This window comes from Nanorana parkeri, unplaced genomic scaffold, assembly GCF_000935625.1.
Source record: "Nanorana parkeri isolate BGI_ZX_2015 unplaced genomic scaffold, ASM93562v1 scaffold130, whole genome shotgun sequence".
NCBI lineage: Eukaryota > Metazoa > Chordata > Amphibia > Anura > Dicroglossidae > Nanorana > Nanorana parkeri.
Genome location: NW_017306398.1, coordinates 1,093,827 through 1,118,039, shown reverse-complemented (window position 1 = coordinate 1,118,039; position 24,213 = coordinate 1,093,827). Strand labels below are relative to the sequence as shown.

At 44.4% G+C, this 24,213-nt stretch overlaps 1 protein-coding gene across 1 annotated transcript in view; it reads right to left on the bottom strand.

Annotated features, from left to right (window-relative positions):
• The window catches only part of LOC108784893 (rap1 GTPase-activating protein 1-like), an 85,709-nt gene that overhangs the window by 26,064 nt on the left and 35,432 nt on the right, over window positions 1-24,213 (bottom strand). Inside the window, exons 8-11 of the mRNA XM_018553831.1 lie at window positions 8,566-8,644; window positions 4,693-4,746; window positions 3,914-3,997; window positions 2,404-2,504 (exon numbers count right to left, since the gene is read on the bottom strand). Of these exons, the coding sequence (XP_018409333.1) occupies window positions 2,404-2,504; window positions 3,914-3,997; window positions 4,693-4,746; window positions 8,566-8,644 (318 nt within the window). The remainder of the gene's footprint in view (window positions 1-2,403; window positions 2,505-3,913; window positions 3,998-4,692; window positions 4,747-8,565; window positions 8,645-24,213) is intronic.

Here is a 24,213-nt window from a genome sequence, read left to right as displayed (position 1 = left end):
TGCAGAAGAGCATCTCTAAACAACACATTGTACCTTGAATCAGATGGGCTACAGCAGCAGAAGACCACCCTGGGTGCCACTCCTGTCAGCTAAGAACAGGAAACGGAGGATACAATTTGCACAGGCTCACCAAAATTGGACAATAGAAGATTGGAAAAACAATGCCTGGACTGATGAGTCTGGATTTCTGCTGCAATATTCGAATGGTCAGGTCAGAATTTGGCATAAACAACATGAAAACATGGATCCATCTTGCCTTGTATCAACCGTTCAGGCTGGTGGTGTAATGGTGTGGGGGATATTTTCTTGGCACACTTTGGACCCCTTAGTAACAATTGGGCATAGTTTAAATCACCTCAAATACTATGTAGCTATGTAAATGCCGCAGTCTACCTATTGTTTCTGACCATCTCTATCCATTTATGTCCACAGTATATCCATCTTCTGGTGGCTACTTCCAGCAGAATAACACGCCATGTCACAAAGCTGAAATCATCTCAAACTGGTTTCTTGCACATGATGACGCGTTCACTGTACTCAAATGGCCTTCACAGTCACCAGATCTCCATCCAGTAGAGCACCTTTGGGATGTGGTGGAGCAGGAGATTCTGATGCTATAATGTCAAAATGGACCAAACTCTCTAAGGAAAGGTTAAATCACCTAGCTGAATCTATGTCATGAAGAATGAATGCAGTTCTAACAAAAGGGGGTGCAAACTAGTTACTAGCAAGGTGTACCTAATAAAGTGGCCAGTGAATGCAGATTTTAGGTTCACATACGCTTGTGTTTCTACATTATGTACATTATGGAAAAGTTAAATGTTTTACAGGAAATTCTGCAAGAAAAGGATGGAGAAGCTTAGGGGGACATACAGTATTTATAACTAATGGCGTGACAAGTGCTTTTCATTTTGAAACACTTTGTGCGTTGTTCCCCTGAGTTTTCCCCATTTCTTCAGTTTAATAAACTTTGACATGAGAAGTTGAAAACCTCCAGATGTAGCAGCCCCTTGATACTAAAGGGCAAATGAGAGATTCCAGAGGCCGGCCAGCCTACCATTTCATCTCCAGGTCTGGTCCTTGGCAATAATGGAGCAATGTGAACAGATAGGCATCACTTTAGATTCTAAGGAGTTTCCTTACTCTTACTCAACACCCCTGGAGGGAGAGAGGGTCTGGGGCACATGACACTCATGGGCTTTCAGGCTCCAGAAAAGAAAGATGAAAATTACCCACAGCTTCAACTGATGGAGAACCTTTAAGCCAACTCAACATTCTGTGAATAGAGCTCCCGGCTGTAAGTTACTGGATGGTCCAGCTACTGACATGTTCGAGAGAAATGACCATACTTCAGTCAAGGACCAAGCTTCTATCCAGCTTCTCAGGTACCTTATTCAGGTTAAAATTCCTCCATGGTATTTCAATTCCCTGGCTCAACATACTAGGCCTCAAACCCAGACCTCAGTCCAAGCACATGGTCACCCTCCTCAGTCATAAGGCCTAGGAGCATCTGATATACAACTACATCCCCCCCATGCAGAAAGTCCAGGGGAAGACTGTCTTCTCAAGGTAACTCCTGAATAGTGAAGAACTCAGATTTGGACTGAACTTGGACCAAACCTGAGCTCATCACTATTCAGGTTTTACCTACAGTCTTCCCCTCCAAACCCAGAAAGGGCATGAGTCAACCTAATCATTCAGCTCTAGGCTGGGGAATTCCCTGCCCCACAGCTGCACAAAAACAAGAGGGCCGGATGCTTGTGGTGACACCATTGACCCTTTATGACCACATAGCCATATTAGGTCAATGTCATTGACCAAATGTCAGCATGTGGTCATTTACGGTCAAAGCTATCGCAGCATTCCATCTCTATGACTTTGCGCAGCTGCAGGTGGGATAGTTTGGAAAAAAATGGAGGGGAAACAAATAGTAAAATGTGCGCAAGAATAATACAATGATGGCAGTTTCAAGAAAGTTCCTTCAAATATGCCATATTCAGGGCTCATTTCAATGGGCCTTATTTTCCTGTGCTGTGCTTCGGAAAGCATGTAAAATGCAGGGCAGGAAAATCCCATTGCCTTTCCCTGAGCAGTACACATGGCATGTCAGAGGCTGTGTTTGACCTGCTTTGTGTTGTAGACTGGGCACGTCCTGCTAAGGTGCATTTAAATTGTGGGCAAAGCAGGTCAAAGGGCACCTTTTCTTGTAAAATGATGTCAAATGAACCCATCTGTGGCCATTCAAAGGGAAAATGCAGCATCTGACTAGACTGCTCATCGATGTGAATGCTTAGGGTGGTGTCAGTTATTGGTAAGTTTACTTTTGGCAAATGGAGATGCATGACAGAAGAGGAGGAAGTGCGCCGATGTCGAAACCAAACCTTTGGCGTTATTTATTCTCACCCTTTAAAATGTTGTAGTTGGATCTTTTCTCCCAGGAAGTTGATAAATTCTGAGAAGCCCAAACTCTCCTCTGTGTTATTGAAGAGCTCCGACTCCGTGACCTGCAACAAGAGTGGGAGTGATCTAATGGTGGTCACACACAATCAGTCATTCAATGCACCTCTACTGATCAAACTGCATAAATATCACACACAAAAGACCTCCCATTCCATAGTTACATGTTTGAATCTGAACTCCGGCCTTCTCTTCAGTCTTGCACAGTTGTACCGGCTTCTCTCCTGCACTGAAATGGCTTCCTCTGATTTCACTGCGCACTGTGAGCTTCTCACCATGTGCATTAGAAGCTGCAGCAAGTCAAAAAGAGCCCGCCTCATTTCCTGGCTGGAGGACGTCCATCTAGTTCTTTCCTCCCTATCCTGACTGTCCCTGGTCCACCCCTTTCAATCATTGGATTTCAGTTCTTTCAATCATGGTAGCTCAGCATCATGTGGAGCTGTTACCTAGGGTGGTCTGTATGCAAATACCGTGTTTCCCCGAAAATAAGACACTGTCTTATATATTTTTTGGCTCAAAATAACACGCTAGGTCTTATTTTCAGGGTAGGTCTTTTTTTTTTCTTTTAATGTACAACAATCCACACTTATTCATGTAGAAAAGTCTACATGTATTCATGTACAAAAATGTGGTGATCAGGGCAATCAGGGGCGCCGTACCTTTCCAAGAGCAATTTGCTAACCAATCGCTGGCCAGAATGAGCGAAGCGCGATTTCACTATGGATTCCTCACAGGCGGAGTGCATTTGGTATCACTACGCATGTAACAGGAGCCGGCGCTATAGAGGAGGCATCGGTTTACTCGGCTCTGCTCCCTCCAGTGCCGCCTCGCTTCCTCTAGCGCTGGCTTCGTTGGCACCGCTGATTCTCTCCTGCCTCTCCCGCGGCTCTTCAAGTTCCCCCTTATGCCACCACCGGCCCTGGGAATGGTCACGACTAGGTCTTATTTTCGGGGTAGGTCTTATATTTTAGTAATTCCCAAAAATAGAACTAGGTCTTATTTTCAGGGAAACAGGGTACAACCTGCCTAGGAATGTCTACTCCTGCAAACTGACATCACTATGTGTAAAATAAGGTAAGTAATGAAAATGGAAGTATCTCTCATCATGCTGATGAGAAATAAAAGGAGAAACCAGGGAAGGCAAAACATGACCAGGTGAAACTTCAACTTTATTAATAACCATTCCATACACCTCTCCAATCAGTCACGTTGGAGTGGGAGAGATACTATGGTGGTGTGTACCTTGTATTTTGAAATTTGCATGGAATTACCAACAATAAAGTTGGATTTGTATGGACCTCGGTTTCATGCGGCTGATTGGAGATATATTGTTTGATGAGTGGGAGCACACTGCAGCCTGCACCCGATGTTTGTATTGATCTGCAGTCTGGTGTAATTGAAGCGGTGAGTATTTTACTTTTTTGGATAATTCCATCTATCTGTTTTTTTCCCTTACCTGTCCTGGTTTCTGATAGATGACCCCAAATTTGAAGTTATTGGTCATGACGTGTTCATCAAAAGTCACCAAGAGCTGAGAAGCCTGAAGAAAGAATTGTTGTTAGAGGAAATCAGAGACTTCTGAGATAACCCAAAAAATTTCAAAACCGACAAGGTTGGTAGACCTATCAAATGCAAAATGCGTAGAACAAACTAGAACGTACCGCAATTGGAATTGAGCTTTTATTACTCGACCCAGACTAATGAATTGTACTTGGTGGCCGTTTTGGGCTACTGTGAGCCATTGCAGTATTACAATTTTTCCTAGTAAAGAGGACCTCCCTATTAAGAGAGCTGAGGATAGGAGCGACTTTAGAGAAGAGTTGGGTTGCTTAGTCTTGCTCTATACCTCCACTTTTATATCAGCACCCAGGGCAGGGACTTCTGTTCTATTCACATTTCTTCTGCTAATGAGCAGGGCAATGGGAGTTCAATATAAAGATTTAGAGCACATTTTACAGATTCATGGGGGAAATCTTCCATAAACACATGCACAGACCAAAAAAGGTTTTCATATTGGCTGGAAATTTTTCCTGTCACATAACACATTGAGGGCAATTGATCAAAACTGGAGCAGACAAAATCTGGAGCAGATGTGCACAGCAACCAATCAGCTTCTCTCTGATTGGTTGCCATGCACAGCTGCTGCAGATTTTGTCTGCTCCAGTTTTTATAAATTCCCCCAATTATGGTTTGGAAAGTGCTGACCAATCAGAAAGTGCAATTTTGGGATCTCACCTTCATGTAGAGAACTGGGAAGAACCTCTCCACAGACAATTCTTCACATAGGACCTGATAAAGAGAAATTTAACTTGAGCAGATATTCACACATAGGACGTTCCTACAGAGTCCACAGGACCGGGAGAGAAAACATCAACAAATTAGGGGAAAAACTTTATTTAATTATATTTTACTCAGAATAGCTCTACAAAAAATCCATTGGGCATTTCCTTTAACATTTACTCAAATTTCTTTGGTGGACTTTAGCCATCAGCTCAATTTAGTGGCAAGTCACCCAAGATTCACCCAACAAATTATATCTTCTGACATTTGGTAACATCTGTGATCTGTTAGGAAAAGGTATTTACTATAACATTAGAAAATCCTAAATTCTGCCCTTAAGCACAACGAGGAGATATCATCATAAGAATTAATGCAATTCCCATGATTATATCATATAACAAATCACTTTCATTATAAGAAACACATCATAAAACACGGATTACAAACTTCTTTCCTCCTGGTACCATATACCATACATGATTATAATATTTTGCACGTTTTTTCACATAATCATCAATATGAAGCTTCATCAAGCTTCCCATCTTACAAAGTTCATATCTGATAACAGTCTGTTTGATGTCATAATACCATTCTTATAAATAATTATATATGGCACCAACAGATTGTGCAGCTCTTTACTTATAGACATTACAGTTACAATACAATTCAAGACAAGATGGTAAGGAGGTCCCTGCCCATGAGGGCTTACAATCTAAAAGGGAGGGGCAAGTGATAAAGGAGGAGGTAGCTGTGTGGGGATGAATTGTTTGAGAAAGTGATAGTTCAGTGGTCCGGTTGAGGGTGGGGGGGTGTAGAGATGAATCTTCAGAGATTGCCTAAATGCAGGCAGAGTAGGGGATAGCCAGACAGGTTTGGGTAGGGAGAAATTATAGAGAGGTTCTGGAGGTGAGCATGGGAGGAGTTGGGAAGGAGGCCTTGGGAAGAGCAGAGAGGCCAGTTAGGGTGATACTTTTGAGACGAGTTTGGAAACATATCCGGGGGCAGAGTTGTGGATGGCTTTGTAAGTGGTTGTTAATATTTTCAATTTCATCCTTTGGGCAACTGTACAGAAATGGAGGGATTGACAGAGGGGATGGAAGCCAATGGAGGAATTGGCAGGGAGGGGTAGAGCATGAAAATCAGTGGAGGGATTGGCAGAGGGGGGTTGCAGACACTGAGCGGTTGGTTAGGTGGATGAGTCTAGCAGCAGCATTCATGATAGACTGAAGTGGGAATAGCCTGTGCCTAGATAAGCCAATGAGTAGGGAGCTGCGATAGTTGAGCCAGGAGATAACAAGTGAGTGGATGAGTAGCTTTGCGGTTTCATTGGTGAGGAAGGGGCGTATTTTTGAGATTTTATGAAGGTGAAGGTGGCAGGATTTCAATAGTGATTGGATGTGTGGCAGAAAGGTGAGTTTGGAGTCCAGGCTCACACCTAGCACCTTAGGATGGGAGTCTCTAGATATCTTAAACCAAAATTTGCCTGGTTTTAGCTAGTGAATAAATTGCTTCTTCTACTGAAAATGCAATGATTGTCTATGAACAGTGCTGGACCTGGGTTTTCAATGCAGGTTAGTCAGTAAAAAAAAACAAAAACGGTATTTTTTATTTAATACAAACAAAATAAGAAAAAAAAAAAGTGTCTCATTACCCATGAACTAACCAGCTCAGCATGCCAGGCATGCAGCAAGTGTGCAACCCCCTTCTATACCAACCTGTGTGCCCTTCAACATTGGGTGCTATGAGAGTGTGAGAGTGGCTCCTGCTGAAAAATGGGAGACAGGTTCTCAAACCATCGGACCAATACCAAATATGGGCAGTGATGTCACCGGAACTCCTTCCACTAGAGTTCCCTGGACACTTAGAATTGCGTCAGTGGTGGGAACTTCCTCAGGGCTCAAATGGAGTTTGAGCAATAAAGAAAGCAGGGCTTGTGCTCCCCCCGCCTCTGAGCTGCCACCACTGGAGTATACGGCGTGGGACAACTCAAACATTGCCTTCAATCATAGTCTTCAAAAATCGCTGGAACCTTGTAGTTAACTATTAGTAAAAAATATATTTATTGAAGGATTTTGAAACAAGCGTGGGTGTTTTTATTTATATTCCACTTCTTACCTAAATGCTCAGTAAGTACGTTGGGGGGGTCTGAGGGACCCTAATATCAGTTCACTAGGGAGGGGATGATCAACTACTTGCCCCCCATTTGGCGGAGGTAGGGGGTATAAAAGCCCTTATTAGTGGCAACCCTTCCTGGTCATGAAAAGCCCAGCGCCCATCAACATCTGGCACTGGTGCCATGTTTTGTTTTAGGAGGCCCTCCTAAAGCATCCCCTGATGTGGAAGGTCATTTAGGCTAGTGTCAACATAATAGATTGGATGTGCACTAACTGCCTTTGGCTATGGGGATACCAATGTGCTGTTGTCAGGCTGGTTAGTTCAGGGAGGAGGAGACAAATTGTTTTTTTTAATTTGTTATACAATGTTTAAAAAAGTGAGTTAACCCTCCAAGTACTGAACTTGTGTACAGCACCACAAAGAGCTTTTGATGGTGTGGCATTGCGTGGCAATACCACGGTGTTATGTGGCCTAAACGTCACCCAGGATTCTCAGCCAGAGGGGCTGAGTGGCTCCAGGAAGCAATTGCTTGTACCAGGAAAGAGCTGGCTTGTCAGTCCTTTCCAGGTTTTCTGGATCATAGATGGGATCCTGGAGCCAGGAGATTTCTTAGAGCTCTGGGTGGGATGAAATCTCCATTCCTGGGCCCATGCTTTAGTGGCCAGCACCTAATTGAACACCTGTGTACAGCACTTATGGGAAGGGTGCGGGCTAAGGTTCTGGGTTCCAGCTGGGAAGAGGAACATAGGTGTTCAGGAGTCAGGAGGACTCCACCCAGACGTCAGAGGGGAGCCAGGTGGCTGTGTGTGCTGGAGGCACACACAGGCCAAGCCAAGTTTGGTGTGTGCTGGAGGCACATGAACAACCTGGGAGGCTGGACGGTTTGGGGAGGCTGAGAGAGCCACTGAACAGGACAACCTGAGAATGGTGAGCCGATCTGTTTTCCAAGCACACTGTATGTTGTAGTGCTGAAGAAAGCTATTTTATGTTGAACTTCCTTGGTTGCCTGCCTAGGAGGAAATAAAAGACTGTTCTTTTTCCTGTTAAAACGGCTCTGAGACTGGTCCTTATAGTGACATTAAACCCTCAGATTTTTTAACATAAACCAATTCTGTAATGTGCGCCTTAGTGTAATCCATGGTTGTTTCCCTTCTCTTTGCTGCTCTTCCTTTTAAATCCGTATCTCTTCTCATGCTGGGGGAGAACTTCCCTTTGCAGCTGAGTGCCTCTTCCTGTAGTGCTGGCTCAGGTTGTGAACCTTCACACATACACCATGTATCCATTTCAGAGACAAGTCAGTCTGCTGCAAAACAGAAGTTCTCCCCAAGCATGAGAAGAGATACAGATTTAAAAGGAAGAGCAGCAAAGAGAAGGGGAACAACCATGGATTACAGTAAGGCGCACATTACAGTATTGTTTTATGTTAAAAAATCTGAGGGTTTAATGTCACTTTAAGTGCTCACCATTTGTGCTAACTTCCCCCAACATTAGAATGGCAATCAGGGTCAAAACTATTTTTTTACTTCTACATGTAAGATTCAACATCTGTTCACCGGCTACTGAATTGGCCTGATGCACAGTCATGCTCTTGTGAATAGGGTGAATGTTACTGTGGAATGCCAGACAAATGGTGTTGAATCTCAGTATTTTCAGGGTGCATTTCCTATCCAATGTTTCACAAACAGACCTTATTGCATCATCCATCAACCTTACCTGCGCCATCTGCACCGCGGTTGGGAAATGCTGGAAGCTGGACGTTTCAATGACCTGATGTTTGGTACCAGACTTGGTTCTGCAATACAAATTGTAGACACATTTGTTATCATTTTTTTTCCTTCCACCTTATAGATTGTATTTCATGGTCTTTTTAATAACAATCTCTGAACAATCTATATACTAAAAAAATGAAAACTAACATCTCTCCAATGTGTGGTTCCCCAACGATTTTGGCTCTTTCAGACTGATGCATTACAGCAACATTTGCATTTCCCACATGTTAACATATAACATGTGTGGTGCACTGCAGGGCCGTTTTTTATTTTTAAATGGCATTCCAAGAAACCTACCCAACACGCCACATATATGTTTTGCTGACAACAAAAAAAAGTGACTTAAAATCTGGCTACCCCCCCCCCGTCTGCTTTAAAGTTACTTGCTTAAGCTGTAACAACCTTGAAAGTTTCAAGTTACTGGAAATCATGTGAATTCCGGAAAATGAAAGTGTACTGTGACAGCCAGCTTAGTTTCGATTTTGTATGCATCAGTGTTTATCTGTGATTGGCTAATGCTGGACCACAGCCCCATCTTTAACCACCTGAAGTCCGGGGTGTTACACCCCATTCCTGTCCAGGCCATTTTTCAGTATTCAGCGCTGCGGTACTTTGACATTTATTCCGTCATGCAGCGCTGTACTGAAATGAATTTTACACCATCTTTTGGGGACAGATAGAGCTTTTTTTTGGTGGTATTTAATCACCACTGGGGGTTTTATTTTTTACTAAAGTAAGGAAAAACTACGGAAAATTAAAAAAAACTGTTTCCCCTATATTAAATTATAAAACATTTATTATTATCCAATTTTTGGTAAAATATAAGAGTCGGGGTCACGTCGGGTAAAAAGACACCAAGCATGTCAAGCCTTAAAATTGCGAGCACTCGCGAAACCATAAAGAACTACAATACCCAAAATTGGCCATAGGCGACGCTTTAAAAGCTTTTACCGCTCATTAGTTTAGTGTTATCAGTGATTGATGGTCCGAGAATTATTGCTCTCACTGCGACGTTCGCGGCGATATGTAAGATGTGTAGCGCAATTGTCATTTTCGCACGCTGGCGCATCTGACGCGTATTTACGTTTATATGTGCGTAAACGTGGGGGACATAAAAATGTATTTATATGCGACTTTTATTTTTATTATTTGATTTTTTTTACACTTTTGTAACTGTGTAAAATTATTTTATATCCATCTATCTGACAAAATGTGAGTCAACAACTCCCTCTCTCCATCCTTCAGACTTCAAAGAGGGACTAGACAGAGATGTCCCCTTTCCCCTCTATCTCAATTAGTACAATGTTTTACGTATCTGTATCAACAGTCACATCACACTAGGAATGTTCCGGCGTCATCCAGTGGTGCCGTGGCTCTGAATCTCTAGTGTTACACACCTGGGGGAGCTCTGAAGAATTCATCCTCAAGGTGGCCATACACCTTACAACCATCGCAAGACTTTTGTCTCTTGCGATGGTTGTAAGCTAATTAAAAGCTTGTACGATCTGCCCATCTTGGACAAGCAGATCGTACTTGCGATCATCACAAGCCCACCCCACTGAGGGGCGGGCTTGCGATGACTGCAATGAGGGGCAGGCTTCCAATGACTGCAAACGGGCAGTGTGCCCGTTCGGCAGTTGTCGAACAAGCAGGCCACTAACCCGCCGAGAATCGTACGATCCTCGGCGGGTTTTCAACCTGCTTGTTCGACGGAAGACGTGCAACCGTACAGTAGAAACACTTTGCGATTATCGTACGATCGCGGGATTTCCCACGATTTACGTACGATAATTGTACAGTGTATGGGCACCTTTAGACTAAAGTAGCCCAAAGCTAGCAAAGCCATGGTAGATTAAAAGAACATACTTGAACCTCAAGCGTGCTAAGCCTTTCTGTAATCAGAGGTGCGATCAGAAGGGTGAGTGTCTTTCTGATTTCGGGTGGAGGATAAAAGTTGGACTTTAAGAAGACACAGATTAAAGAGGAACTTTACTCATATCTTAAAAATAGCAACAAAGACACCTATAGTAATGTTCAGTAATGACAATCTAAAAAAAGATACTTCTAGATAATTGACGGCTTTGCATTCTTTGCATTCCTTATTTCTCTTTTCTACCCCATTCTTCTCACTGCACCCATTTTTACTAAGGGTTCAGAAGGTAAACACAGAACAGTCATTGCATTTCAGGAGTCAAACAAATTCCCCCTTCCTCAGGGCTAAAACACACGGACATGAAAACTGCAAAGGATACGTACATAAGCACACTGTATAGATCACAACATTCTATATAAGCCCAGCTCACATCAAAATGTATAAATATTTAAACAAAATCCATTCTACATTAAAGGGATTAAAACTGATCCTAAACAACAGGAATACTTATTAATATAGTTGCTAATACCAGCTCTTATTTTATATATTTACAACACTCAAGCATAGAAATCTTAATATATTTGTGCCAGAAAACTTTTTATCGTAATTCTGTATTGTGCTTTTGTTCATTATTAGTGATGAGGGCACTGGCCTGGGTGCGGTTCGCTGGGACGTTTGCTGAACCCAGTCAGAAATGCAGGGCTGGTGAATGTCCAGGTAAACCAAACCCACGGCTGCCTGTGTCCTAGCAACTAATGATGGTTGCAGGTAGACGCTCCATGAAAACCAGTCACACTGTGGAGCCACCAGTGTCTTAGCAACTAATGACTCAATTGGCACAGACAAAGTCAATATATTATGTAAGCTGTTATTAAATTTTTTTTAGCAGGCGGAGATTGTACTTTACAGATTAATTGTAGCAGCTTGCATAGGTTCCCCCCTGCACCCCACCTTGGTTTTTGGAGCTAACAAGCCCCTGTGTGATAGCATTTTGAGGTGACAGTGTTCTCTTTATTGAACCTGTCACCTCCAATACAGGAATGCAAGCCCAGCACTGTGCTACAACTCCTGTAACAGCTGAGAGGGGAAGGCTGCAGAGCGGAGAACGCACATTCTCCGCTCTGCTCTCCATCCAACACTACTTTGCCGTGGTCCCGGGTCCCCCGGAAGGGGAGGGAGGCGGCCAGCAGCGACAGAGGCGGTCGGAGGTAGGGGTGCACCCGGGGGGGTCAGCGAGGTGGGGGGCAGCATTGCTGGGATTACTTGTACTAAAACACCGGTTTCCCTGCTGTACATTTAGCCCTGCTTGCCCGAAGTGGGGCTAAATGTAGAAAAAACGACCTGCCCGGCACTGCATATCCTGGGCATTGGGCTACAAAAAAACCACACCCATGGGGCCAGTATTGGCTGTGGCGCCGCTCCACTCTTTGCCACCCCAAGGCTAGACTTCAGTGGCCTTGTGTGGAATCTGGCCCTGTCTCTGAGGGACCCTGCATTTTTGTTTTGGCTTTGGGGTCCCTCCTAAAATTCCAACCAGACCTAAAGGGTGTGTGTGTGTGTGTGTGTGTGTGTGTGTGTGTGTGTGTGTGTGTGTGTGTGTGTGAAAGAAAAATTTCACTTTTTTCTTTCCTTCTGTCACTTTCCTAATTATCTAACGCATCCGAAATTAACAAAAATGTCAGATTCAGGCGAATCCGTATAATGAAACAAAATGACTTTCGGACCCGAATCCCAAAAAATTAAATAAGAAATCCAAAATTAAACAAAACAAAATTTTGCCAGCGCACATGTCTAGCAGTAGCAGCCCAAAATTGAGGGTTTTTTTGTCTTTTGTTGCTTACATCCAGCCAGTGCAGTGCCAGTATTAAGGATGGGAACCCATAAAACCATCTTTTTTAACCGTAACAGGGGGATTTTCTAACCAGAATACCATGCAAATGTATCGTAAGGCAAAAGGGAAGGGGGCGGGGTGTGATTTGTATAAAGGAAAAAGGGGAGTTGTAGCAAAGAAAGTAGGTAAGGAATGGCAAGGATAGGCAAGGTAGAGTAATGACTCTATCTTTATCTCATATATGAGAAAAAAAGCTACCAAAGACTTAAAGTGGACCAGTTGAGTTCAGTTAACATAGTAAAGCTCATATCTGTCTTTCTCCCATAAGACTGTTCTTTTAAGTTGTTAAATACAATCAACCTCACATACCCACCAAAACTGCTAAGATAGAGGGGTTGCATAGACCTCCAACTTCTAGGTGTAATCGTTCAGGTTGCAGCCAAAAAGTGGCGTCATACCGTAGACATGTTTAATAAGGTATACATTTATCTCTTCTTGTATCTATGCAAGTAATAGCAGCCCCAAATTGAGGGTTTTTTCCTTCTTTTGTTTACAGAAAACAACCAGTCAGTACGGTGCCATCAGTGCCATAGTTTTAATTATGGAAAACACCCCCAAAAAATCCCAAAGAATTTATAGTTAACTGTAACAGGGGGATTTTCTTACCAGGATATAACGAGAAGGTATCGTAAGGAGAATGGGAGTTAATGTTGGAACATGGAAGGTAGGTAAGGAATGGTGTAAAGAGCAATGGAGGAGGAGAAAAAGAGAAAAAGAAGAAGAAAAGAAGGCTTTTGGGCGGGGTAAGGAGAAGGGCAAGGTAGAGCAATGAATCCATCTTTTCCCCAGATATGAGAACAAAAGCTGCCAATTACTTAAAGTAATCGGGTTGAATAGTTCAATAATATCCATTTTGAAAATGGTGGTAACAAAGACAGAAAGGACAAAGAAGTTCCTCAAGAATCCACCAGGTTCTCACCTTTTGAATTGGTCTATGGGCAGAAACCTTGGAGATTGATTGCTGCAATGTACCCAAGAGTCACGCCATGTCTATAACTGTACAGCGAAAGCAAGACACTTCCAGGTAGGGGACTGAGTGGCAGTATTGATCTCCACTGCAGGGGCACATGCTAGGGTGACCTGGTGGTTTCAAGCACTTCAGACATTCAGTTTTGTGGTGGAGCACACACCCAGGAGAAAGCATCAAAATGCTGATGTTTTTACCTGGGTCCATTAATATATCAATGATATTACATATATTTTTTTAAAGCCAAGTTTTTGGGGTGTGTAGGCTCCTAAAGGTTTAGCACAGTCAGGGGATGAGTTTTATCCCCGGCATGGATGGCTGAGATTGCTGCTGCTATGTGTTTAGACATTAAACTTCTCTATGGACGATATTCTGCTAAAGAAATCCAGTCACTTTTGTGTTCATTACTTTATTGGTTTGCCTTAGAAGCATTGTGCGTGTTTATTTAATGCAGCTGAAGACAAACCTGCTAAGCTCACAATAAAGACTTTGTTTCTATGACAAACATTTTGGTGTTCTGTCTATCACAATACATAAAGTAAAAGTATAAAACCTCAGGCAAAAATCACAGCTGTCACGAATGTGATCTGGAATCAGGAATGTGGACCCTCCTGCAGGGGCGTCCCGAGGATGGGTGACACCCGGAGCGGTAACCGAGTGTCACCCTGCAGAGACGTCACTGCGCATGCACGTGACGTCACCACGAGCGTGTGCGATGACATCATCGCGCATGCGTGGCAGTATTCTGATATCTGCTGGTGGCCATCTTGGTGATGGACGCCGGCAGAGAGAGGAGGGGACAGTCACCCAGCGGGATAAGGTATGCCGCCGGGTCCCCTCCTCTCGCCGGGTCCCCTCCTCATGGACCGAACGCCCGACTTTTCAGAGGGGGGTGACACCAAAATGACTGTGAGTCATTTTGGTGTCACCCCTCCAATGGTGGCACCCGGGTGCGGGCCGCACCCCCCACCCCCCCCTTGTGACGCCACTGCCCTCCTGCTACACTTGCTGGGACACCTAGATCAAAGAGTGCAAGCAGTGTAGGCTAACAACTCTCAGAGCTGGAGTACTATCAGGGAATGGAGCAGAGGAGCTGAACGGGGCAGTGGAAGTCAGGTTAAGCTGGAAGTTCAAGAACTGGGCAGGGTGCTGCAATGCTGAGTAGGTGGCATGGGGTCCCCCAGGGTGTGGAATCTAAGGGCCAGTCAGTGTTCACCAGAGCTCCTGATGGTGGAGGTGGATTTGGCTGTGTGCTGACCCCAGGTCACAATCCCCCAGGTTCACCCAACTCAGCTAGCAGTCGACAAAGACTCAAAGTTCAGGATAGGCTGCGGACACAGGTGCAGAGAACAAATCAAAGGTTAGGGACAGGCTGAAGACTAGGACTTCCAGGGATGAGCTGAAGTTAGGAGCAGACTATAGACAAGGATTTCCAAGGACAAGTTGAAGTTCAGGGCAGACTGTAGACAAGGAATTCAGAGGACAATGCAAAGTTCAGGGCAGACTGTAGACAAGGAATTCCAATGACATGGCGAAGTTCAGGGCAGAGTGTAGAGAAGGATTTCAAAGAACAAAGCGAAGCACAGGGCAGACTGCCAAGGATTTCCAAGGACAATCCAGAGTTCAGTACACAGGTAAACTACAAGAAACTTCATCAGCAAACAGGGGCCTTGACATCTAGCTAAGAAAAGTGTTCCTCGGGCTGTGCGCTGCCCTGTGTTTAAATAGAGTAAGCAAGAGGGGGGGGACCACAGAATTGGCCACCAGCTGACAGCACTGATTCACTGAGAAGCTGCATAAGAATCAACAGGAGAGGGCGGCTGACGTCTAAAGTTGTCAGACTAGTGCAAGAGCAAGTTAGGAAAAGAGCACATGCCTGGAGGACAAGTAACAGCACGGCCCGGCATGTAAGAGGTCTGCACTTAGTTGTGGAACTACAAGTGACACCTCAGCTGCAACTCTGAAGCTGAACTGTGGCAACATCATTTGTTTTCTTGCAAAAAAATCATAAACCATCATCGAGTCACAGGATACATACACGATAAGAACACTCTGTGTTCATACTTACAGAATAAGAACAGATCATGAGAATGATACCCAGCGTACAGAACAATGGTACCGTGTCCATAACATACAGAATAACGTACAATAAATTAAATTAGGTACACACAGACATGACCTAATTTTATCTAGACTCAAACAGAAATGAAAAACAAAAAAAACAAAGACAAAAAAAATCACAGATAAACAAAAATGATCAGACTTGAAGGACCACTTGTTCTTTTTTTTTTTGCCGTCGCTTTTATATGTTTATAAGAGAAGCCACATAGTTTCGGTTTCATATTCTCAGCAATTCAAAATTTCCGATGTCTCACCAGAAACATCTAGAAGATTCAGAACATGTGGCGACCTGTGATTGGTGGAGGTAAGGGTATAAAAGTGCTCGCAAGCAGAAAGAGTTTAGTCGGCGCGTGGATAAGGTAAGGGTGCTGTTCCAGTCTTACAGCTCTAGGATAAATTCTGAAATAGAAGCAGCATTGTAAAATCACATTGAAGAAGTAGAATTGTAAAACGTGAGAGAGCGTTGTTGTAGCGGTTTAAGTTATTTCCAACCTTGGCATTTGGCTGTATGTTTAGATTTTACTAACTCTGAGATGTATGAAGTTATATTTCTGAATACTGATATTGTCTCCGTAGTGATGTTGTGATGACCGGTGATATGTGAATCAAATAGTAAAGTGGATTTATAGCCAAAAACGTTTTTTTAGTTTTGGATAGAGGAGGGAAGAGATAAAGTCCTATGTGATTATTTTTTTTGCTGTCGTGTTGTGATCGTTTTATTTGTTTCCTGTCCTGGAGACGGAAGGAAATCTCTGTGAGGTGTTTCCATCTTACATTCTGCAGAGTAGATTTTCTGTTTTGCACTCATCACAATAATGAAATGACAAAATACTTTTCTCATTTTTTTTTCAGAATGGCTCTCATTATCAGTTTCATCGCAAATGTCATTTTGGAGTGGATTATTGAAAACGGGAGGAAAAAGTTATTCTACTGGTTTAAACGCCTCATCTGCACTGCACGAAGCATTGAAGGAAACAGTGAACGACGCACTGAGCGACGCACTGAGCGACGCATTCACCGACGAATTGAACGACGCATTGCACATATAAGCTTACTAGGCCCATGCTTCCGTCCTGGGCCTCCCTGTGACCTGGTGTCTGTTGTCACTGAGAAGACAACTGAAACCACCGTTATGATCGTGCATGCGAGTTCCATGTCTTTCACATAGTGATTGTCAGGGCCGGTGCTAGGATTTTAGTCAAGGTGGGCAACTTGTACTTGTCAAAATGCCCCGATGTTTGCGATGTTTGCGCTATAAAAAAAAAACATAGCGCAAACATTGGGGCATTTTGACAAGTACTTGTCAAAATGCCCTGTTTTTTCCGCCCTCACCCTTCAGCGCCGTAAGGTGCCCACCCTACTTGCCTTGCGCTAGCGCCGGGCCTGGTAATTGTCATCAATCTGAATACAGCTTCACCTGTCGCTCCTGATTGTTGATGCATCAAGAAGCGCTCTGCATGTCACTCAGCCATCATCGGTCTGTATACGGCTCCACCTGCCACTCTTTAATTAGCATTCTGCCTGTCGAGGGCATAGCTTGGCAATGGCCGTATGAGGCAGCAGACACCTGCGGCTCCGTATCCAGCTCAGCACATACCGGCATCCTGAGCCACCTTTTCGACTGCTACAGAGATGTCGAGGAAGTACAAGCATCTCCCCGCTCTCCAGTATAGAGCGGGCTGCCAGGCGCCACACAACAGTGGGTGGATTTGGCCCCTCCCACTCCGCCTCGGGAAACGCGGCACTTCAGGAGACCGGAGGAGACGGAGCTACGGCACTCAGAGGACGGCTGCCGGGCACCACAGGGGGACGTGCAGATGCCTTCCTCCCCGGCCCGGGACACGTCACCCACGAGGCAACGACGGCTCCCTTCACCTCCGGCGGCAGTTACTCTGTGTACACTATGCTTCTGTAATAAATAAATAAATAAAGTGTTGGAAATGGTACAGTGTTTTCTCTTTCTTTCTGTTTATTTTAGGTGATTCACAGGCACAGGTAAGTGTAGTGACACTTATTATACATACTTACCAATATGTTCGTCCCAGTCCCCAGGACATTGTCACCCCCTTCCATTCCTTCTCTTTTTCCTCTATATATACAGTATACATGTATGTATGTAGTATGTATGTGTGTGTATGTACTGTATATATATTTATTTGTTTATTTATTTATTTATTAAATGTTAGAATGAATGTGTTCTAGGGCTGGCTGCTGATCAAGGTGGCCTGTGGAGGCGATTTCCTGTCCCCGGGCTGTTGTCCTCAATGCGCGTAGTCCATGTACATTAGGCCCCATTCACACCTAGGCGTATTGTAATATGCGCGTCTGTCGCGCGACCGTCACGCATTTTTTTTACCGCGATTCGCGGTAAAAAAGTCGCGCGATTCCAAAGGCTACTTGGCTGTATCCCAATGGAAAACGCCCTACAAAACGGCCCAAAGTAGTCCCGGGACCTTTTCAGGCGTGGGCCGTTTTGTAGGGCGTTAGGGACGGGCGGAAATACGCCTAGGTGGGAATGAGGGCATTGACTACAATGCTATTTATTTTTTTGACCGTTTTGTAGAGCGTTCGTCGAGCGTAGGACGCGCTACAAAACGCAGCCTAAAAGTTGCTCCATCTGCCAGCTGAGCTGCAAAGTTTCTGTCTCAATCCGGCAGAAGGAGCACGGACGAGTCTGACCCTTTTGAAAGTATATTTGTTGCTCCATAAAAAGTCCTATTTCTGTGCTTTTTGCATCCTCTACCATAGAGCCCCATTCATACACGCGTTTGGGGCGGTCTCACGATTTGCTCCATGAGATTCATGGGAACTACAACATTCTCATGTAATCAGACATGCTGCCATTACCTGCCTCTGGACGCAAACAGTTTGCTTTGTATAGTTTGCTTCTTGCCCGCCGCTGTTCACATAATTCTCACACAATTTATGATACTACCGCAAACACGAAGTGTGAATCATTTATCGAGGCATTCATTAAAAGGAACTTACAAATCACTTCACATTATATTTTGTGAATGTATTTAAAAAACGTAGCGACATACATTTTGCAGCGGCCGGGATATCGCGACTTTCGGGGCGACGTTCCAGCGACGATCCAGCGACGGTAGCGCGACCTTCTCCGTCGGGCTCCATTAGAAAAAAGCAAAATCCGCCGAAAAAAAGGTCCTGTAGAAGCGACTTGCGACCGCGACGTGCGACATGGAGCTAAGACAGCTCAATTGAATATCATTAGCCGGTGACTTCTCGCGATATCGCGCGGCAAAAATGCGCGATATCGCGGCGGAAACCGCTACGTGTGAATGGGGCCTTAGATTGTAAGCCCTCAGGGGCAGGGCCCTCCTTACCATCTTGTCTTGAATTGTATTATGATAGTAATGTCTTCCTTATATTGTAAAGCGCTGACTTTGCCCAATCATGGCTCATAGCCCCACACTATATAAGGCTGCTTCCACCGCAGACTTATGTAGTGTGTTGCTGGAGTTAAATATAGTGTGTAGCTCTCAGTGTAGTGCAGGGAAAGCGAACTGGTGTCAGTGTAGTGAAGTGTCAAGTCTTTATGTATATAGTATTATTTTCTGTGCTGTATATTCACTGTCTTTTTTTTGTGTGTGTCAGTTAATTGTTTTAAAAATATCTGGATGTATTCCTAAATGCACAGAATATTCCTGGATATGGGGTTCTTATAGGTATATTAGGCACCAGAGATTGTTGATCCAGGGAATATCCGATTGCCTTATGGGATCAGGAAGGATTTTTTTTCCCCTGTTGGAGCAAATTGAACCGTGCTTTACAGGGGGGGGGTTCCTTCCTCTGGATCAGCAGGGGGAACTTGGGGGCATAGGGTCTGTTTAGGCTTTTTTTTTTATATCTCTACAGGTTGAACTAGATGGACATGTGTCTTTTTTCAACCTGACTAACTATGTGTGTCACTGGTGTTCCTCCATCTGCGACACCAGTGCTACCATTTTTGAAAAAATTATTTATACAGCAGCAGGTTCTTTTATTGCCTCATTGCTGTTCCTTCTTCTGCGTCACTGGTGTTCCGGGTTTTTTTTTGTGGTATTATTTTGACTTTTTTTTTTCAGCAGCTGGTCCTTTTGCTGCCTCATTGCTGTTCCCCCTTCTGCGTTGCAGGTGTTCCCTTTTTTCTTCATTTTTAACTTTTTTTTTTCTTAATAAGCCATTGTACAACAGTTTATAGTGCACCAAGCACCACATTCCATAAAGTATTGCACAAAAGCACCAATTTCCCATCCCACATTCTCTAATAAAATGTTATAAGTCCCACATCATGTCTGAAAGGCCAACAAGGAGACAGGTGTGGGTCAGGTGAATATAATTAGATTTTTTTACAGCAGCGCCCAGCAAGAGTAACTGTGAGGGGTTACAGTGTGGAGGCACTAACACTAGGGATATTCAGCATCGAGTACGAGTACCGATATTTATTTTTTGGTACTCACCGATACCGATATCGAAAGTCCCATTAACCCCTTCGTGACTGACGGCGTACAGTGTACGTCGCCAGCATCGGGGCTGTTTAAACAGACTCCCGGTGACTTTTGCCGCCGGGACTCTGTTTAAACTTGTAGAGCCGACTTCCGGCTTTACAACAGAAGCGATCCTGGCGACTTACCTGTCGCCAGATCGCTTCTGCGTCCCGAAGAAGGGGCCGCCCCCCCCCCTGGACACCCCCGCCGTGCTTCCCGGGCTCCGTTGCCCCTCCTACGGGCCCGGGACCGGCGATCTTTGTGTCCGCGGGGAGCTGGGGAGGAGGTCGACGAACTTCCGTTCATCGATCCCCTCCCCGTTCTATGGGACCGGGAGCGATGCAGATTGCATCACTTCCGGTCCCTGGGCTGTCAGTTCTGGGCTCCTGCAGCCCAGCTATAAGCTATTGAAGTGCGATCTGCACTTCAATAGCTTATTTCCAGTGTAAAGGTGACACTGAGGGTCTTTTGGACCCCCAGCATCACCTTAAAGAGGACCTGTCACCACCATCTGCTATTACATGGGGGGGCTTGCAAGCCCCCCCATGTGATAGCAGTCAAAGTAAAGTAAAAAAAAAAAAAAAAAAGTTTTTAAAATTAAAATGAAATAAAATAAATCTAATAATAATAAAAAAAAATTTTAAAAGTACCCCGCCCCCGCGAGCACGCGCGTCGCCACGTAAACACGCGTCGGGTGCGCCTACGCATGAAAACGACGAACGCGCTACACATGTTGGGTATCGCCGCGCACGCCGGAGTGAGAGCAATAATTCTAGGGCCAGTATTTTGGGGTATCTCTAAATTGATGACCTGTGGGGGCTTTTAAAGTGTCTTTTATTGACTTTTTGGGGTACTGCAGTTTTTCGCCGTTTCACGGTCGCACGCAATCTGTAAACTGGGCATGTTGGGTATCGTTTTACTCGTTGTAACCTCATCTTTTATATTTCATTAAAAAAATGGGTAATTTGTTGTGTTTTGGGGCATTTAATTAAATTTTTCACTAAATATTGGGGTTTAATAAGGAGTTGCGCTAATATTGCGCAACATAAAAATTTGCAACTACCACCATTTTATTCTATAGGGTCTTGGCATTCAGAAAATATATAATGTTGGGGGGTTTTAAGTAATTTTCAGGCCTATAATGTGGAATATAACATGGGTACAAAAAATGAAAAAAAGGCCTCACTCATGAAGGGGTTAAAGGAGAACTATGGGGTCAGGGCTTTCCCCCATAGTTCTCCTAAAGGTAACGGGAGGACACAAACTAGCGTCCTCCCGTCACCCTAAGCTCAGTATACCGCGAGCTACAGCTCACGGTATACTGAGACGCCGCAGCTGAAGTGGATCCCGACATTGATGTCTGGATCCACCCAGCTGCGTGACTGACAGCTGGCTTTGCCCATCTAGAGGCAGAGCCAGGTGTACCCGCCCCCTGTCCGTTCCGCCAGTCAGCGCTGGAGGATCGGACAGGGGAGGGGGGTGAGTGATAGTCACGGCTCTCTGCAGGGATAGATCGAGAAGTGAGCGAGCGACGGTATGTGTTTGCTCACTTCACGATCTACTGAGCCGACCTGTGACAATTTAATTGTCCCAGGTCGGCTCAGATTATGAGGCTGAGTGAAAATCACTCGCCTTATAATTCTACTTTAAGGAAGTCAGGTGGAGTGTAAAGACTCTCCACCCGGCTTCCCGATTTGCAGGGAAGCTGTCTCCATACTCCTTCGTCACATGGAGCAAGCTTTCTGGCCAATCAGGAGGCTGGGAGCCGTGTAATGACGTGTTGCCCAGCTTCCTGATTGGCCAGCTTCTCAACTAATCAGGAAGCCAGGCAACGCATCATTACACGGCACCCGGCTTCCTGATTGGCTGGGAAGCCGGCTCCAATCCTGCACTCTTTTTAGAGCCGGGTCCAATCCTGCACTCGTCAAGAATAACTCTGAAGGGTTAAGCCGGCCATACACCTAGAGATTATCTGCAGATGTTCTATGGTCAGATGGAAAAAGTGCAACAGATTCCTTCATCTACACTTAACTGCGTGGATGGAGGAATCTCCCGCTGGGCCAAGCTTCAGTATCTTGCTAGTCGGCCGCGTTGGCTGCCAAAATACCTGAACAATCTGATTAGATGCAGGCATTGTTCAGGTGTTTTGAGAGCCAGCCCAGGAGCTCTCTAGATCTGAGCGGGCGTCTTTAGACGTCCCCTCAGACACGCCCCCTCGCGCGCGCTGGAAATGGCCGATATTTAAAAACAGGCAGCGATGCCTGTTAACATACAAGCGATCTGCCGGCTATAGAGGCGGCGGTTCGGTTGTATGGGGTAACGATCGGTGCCCCCCCTCCCTCCGCGGTCCCCCCCGCCGTTGTCCCGCTGGTCCCGGGCTCCGCTGTGTGTGTGTCACAGGGGAACAGAGAGAGCTTGGTACACGAGCTCCCTCTGGTCCCCTCTCCTCTGCAAGAATGCGGAAGTGTTGTATAATACATCACTTCCGCATTCTCGTGTCACTCTCCAGCTTCAGAAGCTGGAAAGAAGCTGATGGAGCAGGTCTGTGCTTCATCAGCTTCTTTTGGGGGGTCCTAGGTGACATTAGGGGTCTTGGAGATCCCTGATGTCTCCATAAAGCATTTAAGCCTGATGAAGGGGACCCTGTGCGGCCCCGAAAGCACTTGATTCCTTTCGAGTGTATAAAATGAAGATTCACTAAAATCTTTTGTTATTTTGTCGTTTCTGGAGTGCTGGTGACATCCATATCCAACGATTATATCTGATGCGGCGCCATCCGTAGTCATTGGTTGCACCCACATCTCCACATGGGAAGTCCGGTAAGGAGTGCTACAGGTCCTTGGACATTCATAAAGAGGACCTGTCACATATTTTGCTATCACATAGGGGGGTTTTAGTAGCCCCCGTATGTGATAGCAATAAAGTTTAGTGGGAAAAAAATTAAAGTTTCCGCCCCAAAAAATTTAAAGTTACACATAAAAAAATGTTTTAAGTCCCCACCCCTACATACACGCCCATTACGCCGCACATGTTACATATCGCCGCAAACGTCACAGTGAGAGCAATAATTCGAGGGCCATCAATCACTGATAACACTAAACTAATGAGCGGTAAAAGCTTTTAAAGCGTCACCTATGGCCAATCTTTGGTTTGGTAGTTTTCTGCGATTTCGCAGGTGCACGCAATTTTAAAGCTTGACATGTTTGGTGTCTATTTACCCCACGTGACCCCGTCTTTTATATTTTACCAAAAAACTGGGTAATAATAAATGTTTCCTAACATAATGTAAAAAAATAACTTTTTTTTTCAAAATTTTCAGTAATTTTTCCTAATTATAGTAAAAAATAAAAACCCCCAGTAGGTTTTTTTTATTTCAGTACAGCGCTGCATGACGGAATAAATGTCAAATTACCGCAGGGCTGAATACTGAAAAATGGCCGGGCCAGGAAGGGGGTCTAAACACCTGGTCTTCAAGCAGTTAAGATGTTGTTATGGGAGTCTGCGGAGGGGAATTCCCCATTTTAGGTGGTCTTTGGTCTTATCTAAGCTAAACACATGCAATACTGTTCATGTAACTGTCTTCTGTAATGCTATTCTGTGATTGGATGTATTGTAAATACTGAATATGATTGGATATTTGGTTAACTGACCAGTGATGTAAAAGTAAAATCTTTATTTTGATGTGTGAATCTAAAAAATCTCTATACAATCAATTGACGTTGGGAGCACAATTGTAAGCAGACCCCACCCCCGCCCCATCACATCACATGCGCGTTAAAGAAATTCCCACCTGACTTGGAGCTACTCACAGAACTTTGCTGTTTGGCTTCTTTATATTGCCGATTCATAAGATCAGAAACTGAGACAATATTTTTTTTGAGCAATAACGTCATACAGGATATCTCAGTATAGAAGTACAAGCTAAACATACAGCTCAATGAAAATATTTTTAACAATTGAAACTGTTACAACTATGAAATAATCTCCAAAATGTACAATTCTTTTTCTACAATTTGATTTTAAGATTCTTCTATTGTGTATCATCTCTAATTCTATCGTAAAACTAAGAGGAGAGATGAAAGTCTAAAGAAGTGTGATTTCCTGTATGTTGGTTTCGTGTGCACAACATACATTCTGCATAGTAGATTTCCGGTATTTGTTCTGTAGAATAATAAAATGCCAGCCAGTGTTACGTTTTTGCTGGGGAGTTGGTTTGAGCAGCTGCAAACCTTCTGTAAGGATGGGGGGGGAGA